The sequence below is a fragment of the Patagioenas fasciata genome, chromosome 12, assembly GCF_037038585.1.
Source record: "Patagioenas fasciata isolate bPatFas1 chromosome 12, bPatFas1.hap1, whole genome shotgun sequence".
Lineage (NCBI taxonomy): Eukaryota > Metazoa > Chordata > Aves > Columbiformes > Columbidae > Patagioenas > Patagioenas fasciata.
Window position 1 is genome coordinate 20,338,175 of NC_092531.1, and position 19,573 is coordinate 20,357,747.

Genomic DNA, 19,573 nt, shown 5'->3' on the forward strand with positions numbered 1-19,573 from the left:
TATGGGAAATGCATCCATTGTATTTTCTTTATGATTGACGTAGGAGAGCCCAAGGTCTGAAAGGAAGGTAGGATAAAAGAAAGGAAATAAATGGTTCTGGGAGTAGCTTTGCTTTCTTGTTAAAGACGAGAAAGATGTTACTGAAAAAGAAGACACACAGTTCCAGTAGATCAGTTCCCCTTCCTTCCCTCATGTTTCTGTTGTCAGCCCTTTTTCTGGGAAACAAATACAGGTTTGGGTTGATGAAGTTTGGGCTTACTCTGTGTTGTGTTTTTTTTTTTTTTGGTTGTTGTTTTGTTTTTAATATATATATATAATGGTATGAATTCGCCATTACCAGATATGAAAAACTATGCTTTCAAAGGAGACAATGTCCTCTCCCACTTACTAGCCATGCTGCTCAGCATGCCAGTATAGTTAAGCTTAGATTAATTCCCACTCATACAACAGTCTCTTGTCAACTGCTTTGTATCTTATTATAGATGTTTAAAGAAACTGCTTCTAATATCTGGGAGAGGGCCAGTTAAGCCTTCGCTGTCCAAAATATGCCTGTCAGTTCACTTGTCATTAGGCTTGTGTACCAGTTACTCCTCAAAATCACTGAGGAAGAGAGTGTGCTCCAGTATGGGGTTTGCCCCTATAGCCTTCAAGGCACGTATATACTACAGTCTGTAGGGTGAAAAAAATGCAATGCACAAGAATTAGGTGGACTTATTCACCACCATACTTTATTACTGGAATGCAGTGCCTCATCATTATTTTACTGTTATTGATTTCTATCTTCTGCTGGCACAAAAGCAAGAGAGACTTGGAGAGTTTGTATGCTCGAGGAATTTCTGAATATCTCACTCGCTCCTGAATGAATAGAATAGAGATGAAAAAGATGTTATTCCTAGACTTGCAGGGCCAAGTCTTGAAGTATTTCACTGTCTCTTCAAATAAAATGCTCATTGAAGTTAAAGGGAATCTTGCCAGAGGAAAAGTTTAAATGAACTCAGACTCAGTAAGGACCATAAAGTTTGGGAAATAGGAATTATGGATAGAAAAGTTTGATATGTTGTCATACGTCCAGTTCTTCAGACAAAGCACAATTATTGCCTCTAATAATTCTAAAATGCTTCTTTGCTTGGACTAATTTAAAATGTTGAGTGATGCATTTTTCACATTTCTTTGTTACTTTAATTTCCACAATAAATAAACTAAATCAGGTTCGTGCACCAGTAGATTTCATTTCAAAACATTTGTCCACTGGTGAAGTATGTTGTTTTTACGTATCAGTAAGGGCTCAATTAAATACATAGTGCTTTGGGGAAGAAGACAAACTTGTATATGGAGTTAATAATTTGAAAATGTTTTTAAATACCATATATATTTAACAGTTATAGGCATATTTACAGGAAATACACATTGCAGAATCCTATTTGAACTGGATGCACTCTGCAGTTCATTACTTCTTGTCCATTAGTAATTACATTTATTTTATGAACAGCAATTTATCTATTTTTACATCACAGTGTTAATTGTTTGGATATCTAGCTGAAATCTCTGTGGCAGCTATACCCAATTAAGTTTCACTGGGTACCAGGAACATAAGTAAATTATTATATTGAGTCCTCTGTATTTATGTGAAATCATTAGATGCATCTAATAATTGAGTTTACTTTATAGAGCAGTGTGTTAATTGTTTTATGGCATAGATGACTGTAAATTTCCGTTCTTTATGTGGATGTGGGAAAACAGTCTGAAAAACAGTGAGCTCCAAGGTTTGAGGAAGAGGAACGTCTTTTCCCGAAAATGGTGGTTAAAGTTTAACCCTGGCTTGTAAAGACAAAAAGTTACCCTGTAAGGATTGTTCACTGAATTGGTGTTTTAGTTTAAGTACTGTTAGGACAAGTGTTCGTAGTGCACTGTACCTATTTCTACCGATTGAGGGACAACTGGTGTTCCACAGCACTTAGGAACACTCTGCAATGGGATTACTTACACTTATCTTACTACTTGCAATTACAATGTAAACAGAGAGAACTACATGTCATCTGGTGCGTGGGTGGCAAATGGCTATGTGTCTAATGAGCCGATCAGAATTTGTTCCAGAAAGTAATTTTTCTTTTTAAGCTGCCAATTCTTTTTCTCAAATTTCTCAAGAAGCTGTTGGACTTAAGAATTGTTTAAAACTGCCATAAATTTTGAGGGGGAGCAGGGGGTGGGGGAGCGGAGAGGTGGGACAAAAATCTCCTTTTCAAATAACTTATTGGAAAGACATGCTTCAAATTTTCCAGTGTTGATTGTACAAAATGTTATTTTGGTTTAAACTTTTTGGCTGACTTTGGTGTGGAGTTGTTCCTGAGTTTCACTGGCATGTGCTTGGCAGCTAACCAGTCAATTCTATAAACACTCAAAACAGTGAGTTTTCTCATATTACTATGCAGTCTGTGTTAGAATACAAGGGGCAGGCAGTTCTGTTTTGGACTTCGCGTATGCACAGAAATACACTAATAAGAGAAGCACCTAGGAACTGTTGAGGTAAAATTATATAAAAGTAATAGTCCTGTGTAGCTTCAGTGAACTGGGATACATTCTGAATGTCTTCTGCATATTTGTGGGATGGAAAAGGTGATATTAACTGGCAGAAGAGAGAAGCCGGGAAGTTAGCAAGAGATGAAATAACACACAGCTAGTGGAATAAAATCAGATTTTATAGACCGTGAACTCATTTTTATAAATCTGCTTCCTTGCTTTTTTTCCTCAGTCCCATCTTGATATCCTGGAACAAAACAGGAACCCCAAGAAGGTTTATTGGAGGCAGCAGACACTCTGCCAGACGCTAGGAGGAAATCCATGCCCATTGCTCACCATCACTGCCATGCCAGACTCTAAAAAAAGAGACGACTTGGAGCAATTCTGTAAGTAGAAAAATGAAGCATTAAAAAAGATGCTGGCAACTTGTGGTCATGTCAGCAGTGGGAATGACAACCTGTTTGGTGAACGTGTTGATTTTTCTTGTGTTTCTCACTTTGGAAAAATAAATCTAAATATGGGGAATAGCCAGTTGCAACACTTTTTAAAATTACAGATTTAAATGGAGGAGTGAGGAGAGCTGACACCATTGTTTTACTTAAACTTTTTCTTTCATCTGAAACAATTACAAAAATCAATATAAAATCTCTCCAATAGGAAGAAACTGTGTTCAAATAACCAATTCAATAATAAATTTGATTTTTTTTTTTTTCTGTGTGTTGATATTCCAAGTTGAAATGACTTTGTATTTTGAGGTATAAAACTTGCAAAAGAAAACAAAGTACAAGATCACCCTTTCCCAGCTGTGGACAGCAATTGCCATGTTCTGGTCAAATCCCAGCTCCCCAGTGTGCCCAGTAGGTCCATCTGGACACATTATAGCTCCTTGTGTTCTCTTTGAGTCTGAACTAATTCTGTACTATCTAATGGTAAATAACTGCCATGTTATATCTAGAGGTTTTCTATTTTTTTTGTTGTGAAAGCAAAAGATTTAGACTTTCAGTGATCTTGGTTAACAAGATTAAGATATGCAAGATTTTGTGATCAACAGCAAGAAATAAAGAGCTGCTGTTCAGCATCCCATAGGTTTAGCTTTGATTTGAGAGCTGAATGACTACTTACATGTAGGTTGATTTTCATTTTCTTGAGTTAGTTATGAGGCATAAACTGAATTTTTTTTTCCCCTGCTCTTCACACTTCACAACACAGGTTGAGAAGTTTAAGGGAGTAGGGAAATTTAAGTTGTTTTAAGTTCTTTTTGGATGTTAAGCAAGTGTATATAATTATCTCACTGAGATATTAGGCTAGAAGTATTCAAAAAGATTCTGTGATATAAACCACATTTCTCATTACAGAATTCTTCTTTTCAAGGTTATGTGGTGATATGTGAGTAGGACTCTTCAAAATGTTCATGCTACATGCATAAACGAAAAGCAAGCTCAAATATCAGAGTTGGTGAAAATGATGATCATCTTTCCTGGTCTGTGTTTAGAGCACAGTGACTACAGTTATGCTGACATTACACTGTAATAATTCTGAGCACCTGCCTTTTTATTGTAATCATTTTATCATAAATCGAGCATTTATCCTGAATTAGCAAATTTCTGAATGTGGCTATGATATTCTAAGCTGAAATCTTACAGCAAAATTGCCAAGTACGTAGGCATTCATAAGGTGCATGCATGTACACAGCTTCAATGGCAGAAACAGGGGATAGCATTAGAGAAAACTGGATTGTTGGTGTTGCTATTATTAGTAGTATTTACACTACAGTTGCACATACAACACATGATTAGGGGGTTTGGCTGTGCTGGGTGCTGCCCGTGCCTGACATGAAGAGATAATTCCTGTTCTTAAGTGCTTTTGTTCTGTGATAATGATGATATAGAACAGAAAACCAGTGGGTGGGAGTTGTGATGGGGGAGGCTGGTTATATAAAGAAGCCTTTGGCACACTGCAGCTGATCGCCTGGTTAGATGTTAGCTGTTGACAGCGATTCTGAAACCTCATGGCAGAAGGTCTTAATAGGGCAACGGAAGGGAAATAAGTTGGAGTATTTTATTTGAGGATACTTACAGAAGAGACACGCAGTGAACAAGCTTTTTCTGCCTAGCTGAGTATGCCTTTCCAATAAAGGAACAAAGCAGAAGCTAAGCTAATGTTTGCATTTATCAAAGCAAGGATTTGGAGTGAGTCAGTCGCATTATGAGTGAATGGGCTAAACGCTGAATTTAAGAACCTTTGACTTTGAAAGGCCTTTCTGAAAGGTGTGTTTTGTCATAGAAAAGCATTCTTGCTTTCTGACCAAGCCGGTGACGTGCCCAGGTCTGCAGTCATGCAGATATAGTGATCAGGATTAAAAACTCTGGAACAAATCACAGGTCCGTACTAATGGAGCTAAAGCAAGAATACTCAAGAATGTCTTCTGCATTTGCACCAGAGGCAAGAGGGGAACATAACTACTAATTTAAGTGTTCCTGCTCTGACAGGGGGATTGGACTAGATGATCTTTTGAGGTCCCTTCCAATCCCTAACATTCTGTGATTTTGTATGCTAATAATATGCTAGATTTCATTCCATTTATAGTCTTCGGGGCTAGCCCTGAACTGAAGCCTTAGTGTGTGTGGAGCACAGAAGAGATGTCTCTGTGCATGCATGACTTACAGGTTTTATTCAAGAGAATTGAGAGCCACAGATGCTGAAATGAGGATCATGAGGAAATGACAACATGGTACTGATGAGCACAACAATATCCCAAGAGTCACATGGATTTTAAGGAGTATCATGATATAAATGTGATAATATTAGGAAGCACTGACATTTTCTGGAGCACCATTCTTAGTGCATCAGAATGCATCTTGCAGTGTTGAAAGTCTGGCAGCTTTCAAAGGTCATTAACCTATGTGTGAAGACAAGGCTTGGGTTACTTGTTCAGAACAGATTTGCTGAAAGATTCATAAAAGATCTATGAACAGTTTGGATAGACATTTGTTTGGACTGCTTCAGGGCAGTTATAATATTCAGCATCTGGGTTAAAATCTCAATTATGTGGCTGAAGTCCTCTTTATTTTCAAGAGAAAGAAATATCCCTTGGTTTGGTGGTATGTGAATTCAGGGGAATCTTGTAGATCTGGCCAAAATGCCATGAAATCATGTGCCACTAAATAACTCTTCCTCTGAAGCTTTGCAATGCAGTAACACTGAGGGTTTCTTAGATCTACCCATGAAGAAACAGAACTCAATCAAAACAGAACATGTAGAAAATCCAGTTGTCTGAACTGCAATAGAAATTGTTTGGGGGAAAGACAGTGACAAGGCAAGGCAACGTAGTTTCTCACAAGATTCCGAGACTATAAAAGTAAACACCAATACTCTTAAGTGATGAAAATATTTGTTGTTTCATCAAGTGAAGGAACAACAAGGCAACACACACCATGTTTTATGCTGTGGGGATGCCTCTAGGCAAATCTGAGTAATCACATATGTGCTTATCTTGTTTAAGCAACTTGGATATTTATGGCCTTTGGGGACACAGCCTAATTTGTGCTGCTTTGTGTGGATTCGATCAGCAGTTACTTCTCAGTTTCCTCATCTTGTATGACAGGCCTTTCTATCTGTGAGTGGTTAGGCTGATGGAAGGACCTGTTTGTAGATATTTTCCATGCTATAAACATAACTCAAAAGTGATAACTTAGAGCTAAATATGAAGGGACCAGAGGGTGAAGGTTTTCCCAGTAATAACTCCCATTGGAGTCTCCAGGCATACATATTTCAGTTCAAGAAGAGGTGTGGAGCTCCAGTACTTGGAACATGGGGAATGAATAAGAATTGATAGCCCTTGTTCTTTCCTTCTGGTTCTGGCAAATTCACAGTTTATGTGAGCTATAGTCATTTTGATTTCCTATGAAATTTACTTCTCCATTGTACATTTGTTAGTTTTGTAGCTTGAGATACTCTTTTCAATGGCACCAGTGGCACAGGTAAAACACAAAGCTCACCAGGACTTCATAGCTGTTGCACATGGTGGTACCTAAATACTCTGAATCCTTCTCTAGAACAGACTCATGGGGAGTGGGAAACATCACAAATGAAGAGGCACTGGGTGGATGAGGAGCATTGGGAGGACAGTATGATCAGCCCATAGGAGTGCAGTGGGAAGGAGTTATTGTGGTACTGGAGGTGCTGATAGAGTGGGAGAGGCCTGGGGATGACCACGGCATGGCATCCTCTGTGTCAGCTGTGCTTTATTTTCCTTGCTCAACTCTCTCAGATTGGTCGTGTCAGGCTTTTGATTAATGTGGCCCTAGGATGGTTAAATTTGTCTGAGTTAAATTTATTAATGTGCACCTTGTTAATAGGAAGTACAAGCCATGCATGCTCGCAGGAACTGCACATTCTCCGCATACTGAAGGGAAGAAAAATGGGCTGCTGTTTTCTTTCATTATGCCTTCTTTATGTGAGGCTTTGATGTTTGCTCGAGGCTCCTTTCTCCTCCCTCTGTTTCTGTCTTAAATGATCAGTCCTGAAACTGATCGCAACCCCCCTGCAAAAAACCCAAACAAAACAACAACAAACCACAGAACAACAATAAAAACAAATATTGAAAACAATAAAAACAACCCCCAAACAGACAACCAAAAAACCCTCCCAGAACACCACAACAGACAAGACAGTTTTCTGCGAGCTTGCATGTGTGGTGAGCCTGCATGCTCCCACCTACCTTAGATATTGAATCATCACATGTGAGCCTTAGAAAAGGAAAGAAACTGGGGAGTGGAGAGGAAAGAATGGTTGGGCAGGCATTTACTCTTTGGTGACTTTGTTCTTGGCTATGTTAGGTCTACCCTATGGCATTGCCTGATGAGAATTAAAAGGACTTTGGAAGGGGAGAGCAATTCCCAGCATCTTTCAGAGCATTCTCAAATGAATGCAGAAACAGTGAGAATGATAAAGCTTCTGATTTTTGTGCCAACTCCCTGTTCAACTATGTTAATAGGTGCTTGCAGAGCTCTGATTTTCCCGGGTTTGCCACGCGCAGTCCAGTGAAAGCAGTGTTAACACCACACACGTGTACTCAGGAATAGTTTGCAAACTCTTAAATCAGTGTTACACGTGCAAATGTGCAGCATGTAACTGTGTTCTACTAAACTCCCTGGCAGACCCTTGACTAGATCCTGAGAGCATAGGATACTATTCTAAGTGGCAGAGTGAATGGACAGAGTACCTCTTCAAAGAAGTGTAAGTAACATATAAATGCACATACACAGGTGATGATAAAATTGTCTTCTAGTTAAGAAAGTAGAGGACACTGATATGTTGCTAATGTTAACAGTGTGATGGAATTAAACCCGCCAAATGCAAAATGACTAATTAGGGAAAGTTTACACTGTGCTGTTTTGAGCTTGTCGTATGAGCATTCCCTACAAGGGGTTTCCTGCACTGAGTTGAGCTGGGTCAGCTCTCACCTTTAGTTAATGAAAGAAAATGGGAGGACACCTCTGAAGTTGATGTGACATTCTGGTTAGTGCTAATAGAGGAATAACTGAAACAATCCCAAGGGAACTCCTTACAGGAATGAAGATCTTGATGAGTGTAGGCTGGTAGAGCACTGCACTGCTCCAGGTGATGGCTGCCAGCACTGCTACGTTGTCAGTTGAAAGACATGAGCATCACATATTGCCAAGTGGGTCAATCCTGCATCCATCAAGAACAGTGTCACTGAAGAATGTGATGGGACAGTCTCTGTTTGTGGTATCACAAAGAAAGTAATTACAAAGCTCTTTTCATGGTTGTACTGTTGTGATTCCCATTAATAATACTGATTATGCAGTGTGTTATGAGTATTTCCCCCAGTCAGCACACCTAATAAGTGTCCTTTTAGCAGTGTGTAGTATTATAGAGCTGAACTGTGGGGATTGAAGTTAAATCTAAATGTCCCAGCTAACTAGCTGCAGTGGTGGGGGAAATTAAACAAAATATGACTCTAGTAAATGGATTTACAATGGTAATAGCTGTTACTTTGAGTTGTCATCTGTCATCACATGTCGTCTTTATGCAAGGCTGTGGAAACCGTTATGAATACTATCATAAAGAGATAAAGACCCCCCCGCTTATCTTAAATATAGTATTTAGAGGACCTGAAAGACATTTTCTGCCTGATTCTAAGTATGTTTCTAGAGATGTGAAGAGTAATGTTTTCAGATGCTTCTAGACTGGAATGAGGGATACAGTGAGGCTAATGAGGTATGTTTACTTGGTCTCATCTTAAGCTTGAAAAATCAGAAAGACATAGTTGCTGGGAGAAATATTCTAATATTTCTCAATTTGCTTGTATAAGCTATTTAGATGGTTGCTTTGCAACTCTGATCTTTTATCAGAAAGAAACAAGCCCTTTACCTTATATGTAATTTGCAGCAAAGAGCAATTCCTGAGCAAAGAACAGCAGAGAATATGAATTGCAGAGGCCATTTATGCAGGATACTGGGAAATAATGATCATGTGGAAAATGTACACAGTTTAATTAAGCACATTGATTAAATCAATATGATTCAAACAGCTTAGTGCTCCAATCAGCTTAATCTCATTAAATGTAATTCAGGCCTCGATAATTGATTAATAATGCATTATAGTTTATGAATTATTGACTCCAAGTTATAATAACTGTGCCTGCTCCCTGCATGGCAACCAATGTTGCGTGTTAATTATAAAAGGCTCAACCTCTCTTCTCTTGAATAGCACTTTCAAAGCTGGAGATGCCATATCTCCTAGTGAAACAGGGATCAAATTAGATCAACGCCTTATTTGAGTGAGTCCACCCCAAAGGAAAATGCACTCTTTAAAGGAAGCTCTCATCTAATAACGCTAAAATAGGGAGGTAGAATGATCTGCTTTGATTGGTAATGATCTTTCAAGTGGCCAGAAGAACTGCCTGTAGCAATTCAGCTGGAGTGCTAACCTGGCACTGTGCTGGTTGGGAACAGTTTACAACAGCAAGCACATCTGTTGTTCTTCTAGTGTCATTGTGTGCTGCTCTGCCTCCTCCAGCACACATGGACACGGTACAGCCACTGCTGCTGAGCCCTTAGGTCACATTTGTATGCCAAATGCAGAGCAATCCAGCTCCCTGTATTTGTCTGGATGCTGAGTGGTTTCTGCAAAAAGGACCGATAGGCTTTTATAATGACATTTCTACACTGCAAGTGTCATACAGAAGAAAGAACTGTCGCTCCTATCGGTGAAAGTCTCAGGAGAGAAAGCAAGAACTGAAGAAAGTGTCTGCTCCTCAGGTGGCCCCCAATTAGACAGCATTTCCACTGAATGTGAACAGAGGATGCTGTCTCAGATTGTTTCTCTGGCTATCTAGGTACTTAAAGTGATCCAAATTGCAATCTTATGCAGAAGGAGTCCACTAGCATTATGTTCCCTTAAAATATTCCATATACAGAACCTGTTCTGCTTTTTCCTTTCATCTCTATCTCTATTCCTTATTTGTGATTATACTTAAAAGCGAACATATTTTAATGCGTATAGATATTCAATTGAGATGATGATTATAGCAAACTGTGGAGAAAAACATATTTTGCTTTATTCTTGGATCTGCAATAGTGAGTTTTGTGTCTGTGCATTCCCTTGAATTGAAGATTTGCTCCTAATTTGCAGAGGTGCTGATTCCTCTCTTGCTTTGTACTAAAAAAAATTGTTTTTGATGACAGCAAGAGTCAGTTGTTGTGAAAACTGTGATCCTGTTTTAATGCAGTAGCGAAGAAAGGCTGAATAAAACTGTCATGTGTTCCACAGGACTAAATAATTACAGAATTGAGAATATGGGGTTGTTTTTTTTTTTTTGCTTGAACAGGCAGTTTATCGAGCACCTGAAGCCAAAGCAAAGATCTCCACATATGCAACGCTGATGGTGTGTGTTTGAAATTTCTCAAGTTTGTCTTGCAACTTCGAACATTTAGTTTCTCTTTTTGATATCCTAATCACAGCCATGTGGCAGCAGCCTACTGCAAAAAGAGCAGATAAATTCCTGCAAATCTATGTTCCTGTTTGAGTATCCAGTCTATTGCTATAAAGGTGAAAGCTCGTTGACTGGAACATGAAATTTGTGAGGCATGGCTGCCTGCAGACCAAGGATGGTATTTCCCATAATGTATCAACTGCTCTCTGAAGCTCAGCATTTGGTGGAACTGACTCAGCCAGCACAGCTTTGACACTACAGTCAACCTTCTGTGAGTTTGGCAAAATGCATGTTAATATATTGAATCCAATTAGTCAAGGCAGCAAGCGATGCACAGAAAACACTGAACAAGGGTGCTAAAAGTGCCTTGAAGCATAGGAAACCACAGTGGTTTTTGCAAAGGGAGAAAATAGAAGTTAGGGTAATGTCTCTTTCTCTCCACCCTTTGCCTTGCACAGCACACTGGCAGAACAACCATCTGAAGAGAGAGAACTTGGACTGCAGTGGGTGCTCTTCATTCATCTGTAGTTTTTGGAGATTTGGTCTAAGCACCCCCTCTTCTCAGGTGATAGTGCTGCAGAATTTTCTGCTTTTATTTGGTACTTGTTCTGTTACCTTTCCTTCTTTGCATTACAACAGCTTCATCTTTGTCCCAAAAGACTAATAACCTTTATGTATCCTTTCCAGAGAAGAAATATTCTGATTAACACCACCATTTTCCGCAACATAAGTTAGCCATATCATCTTGGTTGGTATGGACTTATGGGTTATAACATCAGTAGTGCTTAGTGCTGGCTATGCTACAGTCTTCGAGAACATCAGAGACTTTCCTGATGTGCTAATGAATTAAACACCTTGGAAGTCTAAACTAGCATGTATCTTACTCATAATTATTTTCATTTGTGATTGGTTTGTCAAGTATCTCAGAAGTGCCATCTCACAGGAGAGTGGTGCTACCTGTATCTTTTTATGACATTGGAGATTTTGAATGAAGCTGAAAAAAGGTTTAGATGTATGTATTTCTTTTATTGATTTGGAAATTTATAGCCAGCTGCTTGGAACACCTCTGTCTTACAACACCCCTGTCTTACAACACCCTAGTGCCACCTCATTGCAGCAGAGCTACATGTTTCTGTAGAAGTGATAGGTTGCCCAAATTCTTGCTTTAACAGAAGGGGGGAAAAAAAAAATATTCATCTTTTCTCCCTTGGATAGAAACACTTTGGGGGAAAAACCTGCAGATGCTGTGCTTCAAGCAGCCAGTCTATATATCTAGTATCGAAATACAGCCCATCGGGGCCCCCGGGCAGCTTTAACTGCCTCAAATGGTGAACAAGCATTGAACTGCTACTCAGTTTCTGTTATCAACTTCAAATAATGGCATGAAGAAAAAAAATACCCGTATTTCAGTGAGCTGCATGTTTCCCATGCCTTGCTGTAAATTCCAGTCACGCATGGTCCTATGGGGTATACGCTAAAAAGGTCAGTGTGGTACTGTGTAAATTAGCCAGAGAAGCATTTGAGTTGAGTTAAACCTGTTCTCAATGTGACAGAGATGGGCTCTGTGAGGGAGAACATAATTTTTTGGGTCAGAATGACTGTGGAGACTGAATATCAGTATTGGTACTAAGGGGTGAAGAGTTAATGCTCATGCCTCAAAGTACAAGTGGAGGTCAGGAAGGGGTTTCTTACAGCTGGTTACAATATATTGCACAATTGGTCATGTGTCTTACAGCACAAATTTTTGTTTTTCACAGATTACAAGGTGTGGAGCACCTGCTGATGCAGGGTATAAGGTGGGTTGGCCTGAGGGTTGGGTCTCTCCCTCAACACCTGTGTTAAATCAGTTGCTTCTAGATGGTGGAGCTGAAGTTGTGGATGGTGTGGCAGTCTGTGGATAGCCTGCACTCGTTGAAAAGAAGTTCCCTTTGGCTCATGGGCTAGAAACCTGCTGTAAGGTAAAAAACCAGGAGCTTTGTAACAGTTACAGGTGTTTTTTGTCTGGGATTATTTTAAATTTTTCCTGCCTTCTTTGTGGTGTCTGTTCTCTGTAAGGCAATGAAGAAGTGCTCATCTAAGGAGAGATGAGCTGCTGGGCTGTCCCAGTGGCCAGTTGTTCTCATTTCTGGTTGTACCTCTACACCAATGACTGGCTGTGGTCAGGGGTAGGACAGCTGGCAGGTTGGCCCTGGGAAAGTAAATCCCTAGCTGGAAAACTCATAGAGCATAACGCATATATCAGCTGCTGTCAGACCCGAACTATTGCACTCATCGTCACAGAGGGCAGTTTGTCTCTGGTTCTCTTCTGGAACAGCAAAGCTGTGCTGATACGCAGATTGAGTTAGATGCACGTTGCTGTCTGATGCCTGACGATCTCATGGGTGCAAACTGGTTTTTGACTTGTACTGGATAGCAAGACTGGGCAAAAAGTGGGCTCTGCTCTTCTACCAAAACACTGTTTTAGTTTGGGAACTCAACTTGGAGATATTTTAGGGGAAGATGGTCAAGTCTTGCACAGATTGTGTTAAGGAATTATTGGGCTGTGGCAGAAACCGCAGCGCATCCTGCTAATAGGGAAACCTGCTATCGTAGATGTCTTTACATGATCCTGTGTATCTTGTATTTCTTACTTCTGCTGTGCACAGGCAAACCCTCAATACACAGAGCTAACAGACCCTTGGCAAAAAGTGTGGGTGGCCATGTAACTTTGGTGGTGTTTTCACCTTTATGCTTCTAAATTGGGAAGCTTTTTAGTGATTTTAAATCTTGGCTGTCTGGTTTGGAGAGACTGTTGCTTGCAGCTCACTTGAAAATAGCAAAAATCATTCACCTGATACCTCAAGGCTTTGAAAATGTTCTGGAAAATGATATTTCAATTTCTGGATTTAATGTTCCGAGCTACGTGTTTTTGCCTGATGAAGGCTGACCTAGCTGGTCATGTATGAGAAAGGATTGGAGTTGTCTGGATTGTGTGGAACAGCTTTACTGCACATTTGCCAGTGCTGCAGCGGATCGTTTGTTCAGGTGCGCTGACCAAGTTCATGCAAGGGGATCTACACTCATGTGAAACACAGCAAATGATACTTCTCTGTGCTGATCCTAATGTTCATCTACCTGAGAGCACTAGTGAGTGGGGAGGCATCTTTACAATACATTATGTGCATTTGTTTTCTTCCTTTTTTTTTTTTTTTGTATCTGTAATTCTGAACACCTGCTATTTCTAATTCCCACCTGTAAGCTGATTTTGCTGAGATGGTCTGTGCAGATTTCTGCCTGATCTGTTTAGTGGAGTTTAATTTCTCTAATTGGAGAACATGATCCATTGCTATGTGACTGATGGAGTCAATCTTTTACCAGTAAAATAAAGTACAAGAATCTATTGAAACTATTAGTTTGCAGAGACCACAGGCTGACACTTCTTGTTGCTTATAACTGACAGATTCTAGAAACAAGTATTTGTGATTAATGGGCTGCTATTATACAGCAATACTAAAATGAAATAGGACTAAAAATACCCCATAATGATTTTTAAAATGCTGTTCTGTTAATGAGATGATTTGTCCATCTCTACATCAAAGAGGAACTTGTTAGCTCTCTGAGCTTGCCCACCTGTTTCTAATGCAGAAATAGAAATTGCTAATAAACAAGTGGAGACAGCTGCTATGTTCAGCCTGCAAATGTGCTGATAAGATCAACTAGTTGACAAGTGACATGGTAGATACTGCAAAGTGCACCAGTGTTCGCACAGAGCTAAACTTGGATGTCTGTATCATTTAGGACATTTATTATGTGGCTGTTGGATATTGGTTTCTAGCTGACAGACAAATAGGTGCATCGAGTCTCTCATTCTAGGTCATTTTGGGTTTTCTCTGATTTCCCCTGCTTAATTTTGACATATGATTTTGCAGAATTAGGTTGCAGAAGGAACAGTACTAGTCTGTGTACCTCTTCTGGCTTTCTGAATAGAAGGGTGGGGAGAAAGTTGGATTTTGAAGTGACCAGCCACCCATTACACTGTAAACAGGCTTCTTACTGAACTGCTTTGCTCGTTTTGTCAGGACAGATTTCTTAAGGCATGTGGCATCATAGAAGATGCTCCATGGATTTCTCTTAACTTTATGTTCATGAACTTTGCATAATCAAATCCGGCCCCAGAACCAACAGGACTTGTTCCAGATCTTAACTGTTTCCTAAATAAGGCATTTTTACAGTAACACTCAGAAAATTATCTATCGAATCACCAGCACACTTAAAAATTTAATTTGCTCTATCAATTGCAATTGTCGTGCTACTTAGCCATGGGGAAAATAATGTAACTTTCCCTGCCACTTTGCAGTTCTTTTTACAAACATTTTCTCTTATTTCTCCAGTAAATTTAAGAAACTGTTCTGAAGACTTCCTGCCTTAGCCGGGGTGCTGCTTCTGTGTCTCTGAAATAGACAAGTTTGAGTAAAATAGGCTGAAATTTTTATTAAAACGTGATGAGTATGGGTGAATTAAGAAGTCAGAATGGAGTTGGAGGCATGTCTTGGCCTAGAGACAAGGAAGGACTTGTGGATGACTCAGAGAAAATGTTTAAAGACCTTGAGTTTTCCTTTGAGTCTCCCAAATCTTCTAGATCTCTCTTTATTTTTTTTCAAGAAAACCCAATAGACTTGCTACAACATCCCTATTTCCATTCCTCATTCTTCCCTTACTGCTTTCATATCATCTTTCACTTTCTCCCTGAGTCTGAAAGCATGACATAATAGTGATGGATGCAGGAATATCACAGCACTCTTAAAATGTGTATGTGCTAATTTTAGGAAAGGTTGTTGGGTTTCAGAATGGAAATGACAGCTGTGTTGTAGCATCATGGCATAGGACAATTAACATAACTGAGAGAGGGCTCTACTGGTGATATTTAAGCACAGGATTCAATTTATTTTCATGGCTAATAAGAAGAGGAAGAAGTGCTTTGGAGACCTAGATGAGAAATCAGCTTGGTGGGTGAACATGGATGGCACAGGATACTTCATGACTGGGACTTGGGAAATGGATGTTGAGCTTCCAACTCTGACAGATTTGTATTTTATCTTTGGGCAACTTACTCGATTTTTTTTTTTTCTGTAAATACCTACTTTCTTCCCTTGGAACATGCTTGAAATGTGTGCTATCTTGTCTGTGGGGTGTTTCAAGAGGAGATGAGTGGAATTTATTATTGATGGCATCAGAGTGACTTTGACAGGTCCCCCAAAGGACATGAGCACCGAACAGAAGGCTGTAACTAGTGACTGAAGTGGAGATGAAGAAAAGAGGTGGATAAGATAGCTGGAAGAAAAGAAGCAAGATTGAAGAAAATAGGTGGATAGGAGGGCAGGGAGTCCTTAAACTCCTTGTGGGTTAGGTTGCACCTGCTGGAAATACAGATGCAGAGAGGATTTTCCTGTGAAAATGAGACTGTGGTGGATAATGCGGCAGAAATCAAATGAGAGTTTACTTTTTTTTTTCCGTTGTGCTCACTGTGCTAGAGGAATTTCTGAAAAATGATGTTATTATAGTTCTCCCTATCCTTGTAGCCTGGTGGAAAAGATGCAGCCAGAGCCCAGATCATTTCTTCCCCTTCCTCACCAGCAGCAGACGGGGTAGGCTCTAACAAGATTAGGTTCTCAGTTGTTTTGTCGCTTCATAGTGTTGCAGGTCACCCTCACACAGCTTGGGAATTCATATTGCAGCAGAGTAGGAAAGCGCATTTAGTAGAGCAAGCGTTGGAGGCTGTTCTTGAAATGCGGTTCTGTAAATCCTGGCCTCTGGCAGCCCAAGCTGTTTAGTTATGTTTTGTGAATCAGGTCATACCGTGTCTGTCGCAGCTTCCAGATGCCAAACTCCTTCTGCGATGGTTTTGTCAAGCATTTTGAAAGGGCACGAAAACAACAGCTAGAGGGGTCACCACGAAGCACAGCTCAACACATGGGAATTGTTCTTCACGAAGAGCAACTGGCCAGAGGCAAAAGAATAAGCAAGAACCAGATGAAGGGCTCTGGGGCCTTAGTGGGGGCACCGCAGCCGCTATCCCTATTCTCCCTGTGTTTAGCACTTACTAACCATGAGTGAGCAATAAAAATGTAGTGACATAGTCTCTGTACTGACATAAGTGATGGGCCTGCGAGCTATGTAGAATGTCTGTAGATAGACTTGAAACAGTGCTCCTGCTCCTAAGTGGTGACTTGCTGCTTAATTTTGTGCCCTATATCATACCCTTTAATCAGAATGCTCCCAGGACCCACCTTCCAGCTCGTTAAAGGTCTTTCCCACCAGCTGGGATATCACTTGTGATGCAGATACCATGACTTTATTTGTCAGCTTACCAGGATGGAACTTGAAATTAGGCTCAGTCCAGATAAAATAATTTCTGTTTGCACAAAGGGTAGTAGTGGTGAGATGCTCCCCATGAGGCCATCTAGCCTGACTCAAATGTAATTTAATAGACAGAAATAAAATAAATCAAATTAAAGTATGCAGCTAATGCATGCAAACTCTAAAATGAATATGGTTTGCAAACAGACAATGAGACTGAATAGGTGGTTTCTTCATCCATGAAGGAAGCACACTAAATAATACAGAAAATAAAAATAATTTAAGAGATCTTTTGATTTTGAGAGTTGATGGGGATGCTAGATGGCAGGTGAAGGTTATTTTTTGATGTAAAGTGTTTTTTCATTACTTGTATATTCTTGCAGTTAGAAAACATCAGTTAGAAGTCTCTTCATATTTTGAAAACAAGGTATTAGCATAAGAAGCTTTGTTAGATATAGCAGGAAGATAAATCATCTTTGCAATGCTAGCCATTAGCCTGTCACAACCATGATTTACAGGGGCTTTCTTTTATTTAAATAAGTGTTTCTTTTAAAAGCATTCTGATAGCTTATAGAGTGGAAGATGAAGTGGTAGTGAATGCTCTGAAATATAATGGTTTTGATATGAGTGTTTCTTATGGCAAGAGAGAGGAGCTCACGCTGTGGGTTGTGCAGGCTGCAAAGAGTGGCTGAGCTACAACGGAAGGATTCTGTGGCAGCATCAACTGGAAAAGGTCCAAGTTCTGCTGGCAAGATGTTGGGGTGAAAATGCAGGAAGGCCCTGGGATTGGAGGAATGTCACAGTATCGGCTTCATGAAGCTAGTTTGTGTACTACACATCAGACGTTAGAACTGGTTAGAAATTGTCACTCATGCTGTTAAATTATTTGCCAAAAAGAATCATCCAGAGAAGACTTTTTTTTAAAAAAAAATTAATATCATTTAGGAAACTATGAAATAAAGAACAAAATTTTATCTTAAGTGAAAATTGCCATTTTTTCAGTGATACATGAGATGGTGAGGAAGGACATCACAAGTTCCACTTATGCTTGTGTTCCTTCTGGTACTGCCAAGACTGTTCTGCATCCTGACTCTTTTATCCATGAATACCTTTTTCTCTGCTTTGTAGAACTTGTGGGGAAAAAAAAAAAAAACACAAACACTTGTCCTTTTCATAGCCTTCCTATCATCTTATTCCTGAGAAGAAACAATTTTTGTCAGACTAGTAGTCTTCCTAGCTTACCATTCTGCTCTCTGTAGTGACTGATGTAGGAAGACATCATTCATTGGAAATAACTTCACTAGCATTTGAAAGGAAGAACTTCTTCCTGACCTTAGACAGCGACTGCCTAGTGTCTTACCACATACTGTTCGAAATTTCTGTATGTTACCTATTTTATGCAGGGGCAAACTTTGTCCCATGTATCTTTCTGTCAAGTATTCTGGAATTCTGGTTGTGCCATATGATCCTGCTTCCTTCTTTGTCCTTGGAGTATTTCAATAGTAGAATTGCTTGAAAATAATATGGTATTGAACTTCAGGGTTCATTTTGCTATCTTCTTAGGAAAACTCATGTTCTGTTTATGGCGTAAACAACTTACGTGAGCCCTTGATCTGAGGTTTGAACACACGATGTCAGGACACTGTTATTTCTAGGGTGCTGGAGGGAGTAGGAGAATAGTGATTAGGACCAGTCATTAACATTAGGTCTGCTACTGCTGTGAGTTTTCCTAAGCACTTCAAGGGAGGAAAAAAAGAAATTTTGTTCCATTTATCATGTTTTAGACATAAAGTGCTAGTGCCTCCCACTTTGGTCTTTATCAAGATGAAACTTACACACAAAAGCGGGTTCCTTGTCAAGGCTGAAATAGGAAGAAAGCTGTAACATTTGTGGTGGACAGTAGGATAGTCTTCTAGTTTGAAGATATTTCTTCATTCTGGTGCTATGTACTTCTGGTTCAGTCAAACTCTGCTTTGTGTCTGTTAAACATGTCAAGTAGTCTAGAAGATGAAAAATGGTGCTGTTTATGTCATGATACAAGATCACTGGGACAACACTAGTTTTGCTGACATGATGATCTGATTGAAAGACCTTTTTTGTTGCTCCTTCATTTGTATTCTCTTGCTCAGTTGTTTGAGGGGGGTTCATCTAAAAACTTGTCATCAAGACAAGTTGCATTATACAGAATTGGCAGATAGTTTTACCTTATCAATCTTTTGTCTGTGGAAATTGAGTATTTCCTTTGGGATCAGCTTGGGTAATGCAATTTTAAAATTTAGGATAGACTTGGACAACAATGGTGTAAGAGTCAATTTAGTGACACCACAAATGAAGTGAACCTGTAGAAGATTCTTTACTGTAAACTTGATATAGTGAAGTGTTAGAAGGCTTCTTTTGTAGACTTGTTTTCTTTCCTTTTTCTCAGATATTTTTTTTGGTATGTAACAAAACACGCAAGTGAAAACTTATAGATTGCTTACTGCAGGAGAAATACATGATAATATTTTTAAGAAGCATTCCCTTCCAGGATATTTCTGAAGCAATGGAGTGATAAAATATCAAATCAAGTGAAGACCAAGAATTTAATTTTTCCCATCAGAGCCAATCTGTGATGCTTTTTATCTTGACAAAAATTGATATTTTATCCCTTTGATAATGAAAGGCTCTGATTGCACTTCCTTTTAATATATTTTATTTCTTACAAGCCATTCCCTGAGGAAGAACTCATGTTAGAGGCAGAGATGGATTTGTGCCTCTTAA

At 39.5% G+C, this 19,573-nt stretch overlaps 1 protein-coding gene across 3 annotated transcripts in view; it reads left to right on the forward strand.

The window, feature by feature from the left end:
* The window catches only part of AGBL1 (AGBL carboxypeptidase 1), a 275,197-nt gene that overhangs the window by 79,702 nt on the left and 175,922 nt on the right, over positions 1 to 19,573 (forward strand). For all 3 annotated transcript variants that reach the window (XM_071814025.1, XM_065847368.2, XM_065847369.2), the window contains one exon: positions 2,750 to 2,903. In XM_071814025.1, coding sequence (XP_071670126.1) covers positions 2,750 to 2,903 — 154 coding nt within the window. The remainder of the gene's footprint in view (positions 1 to 2,749; positions 2,904 to 19,573) is intronic.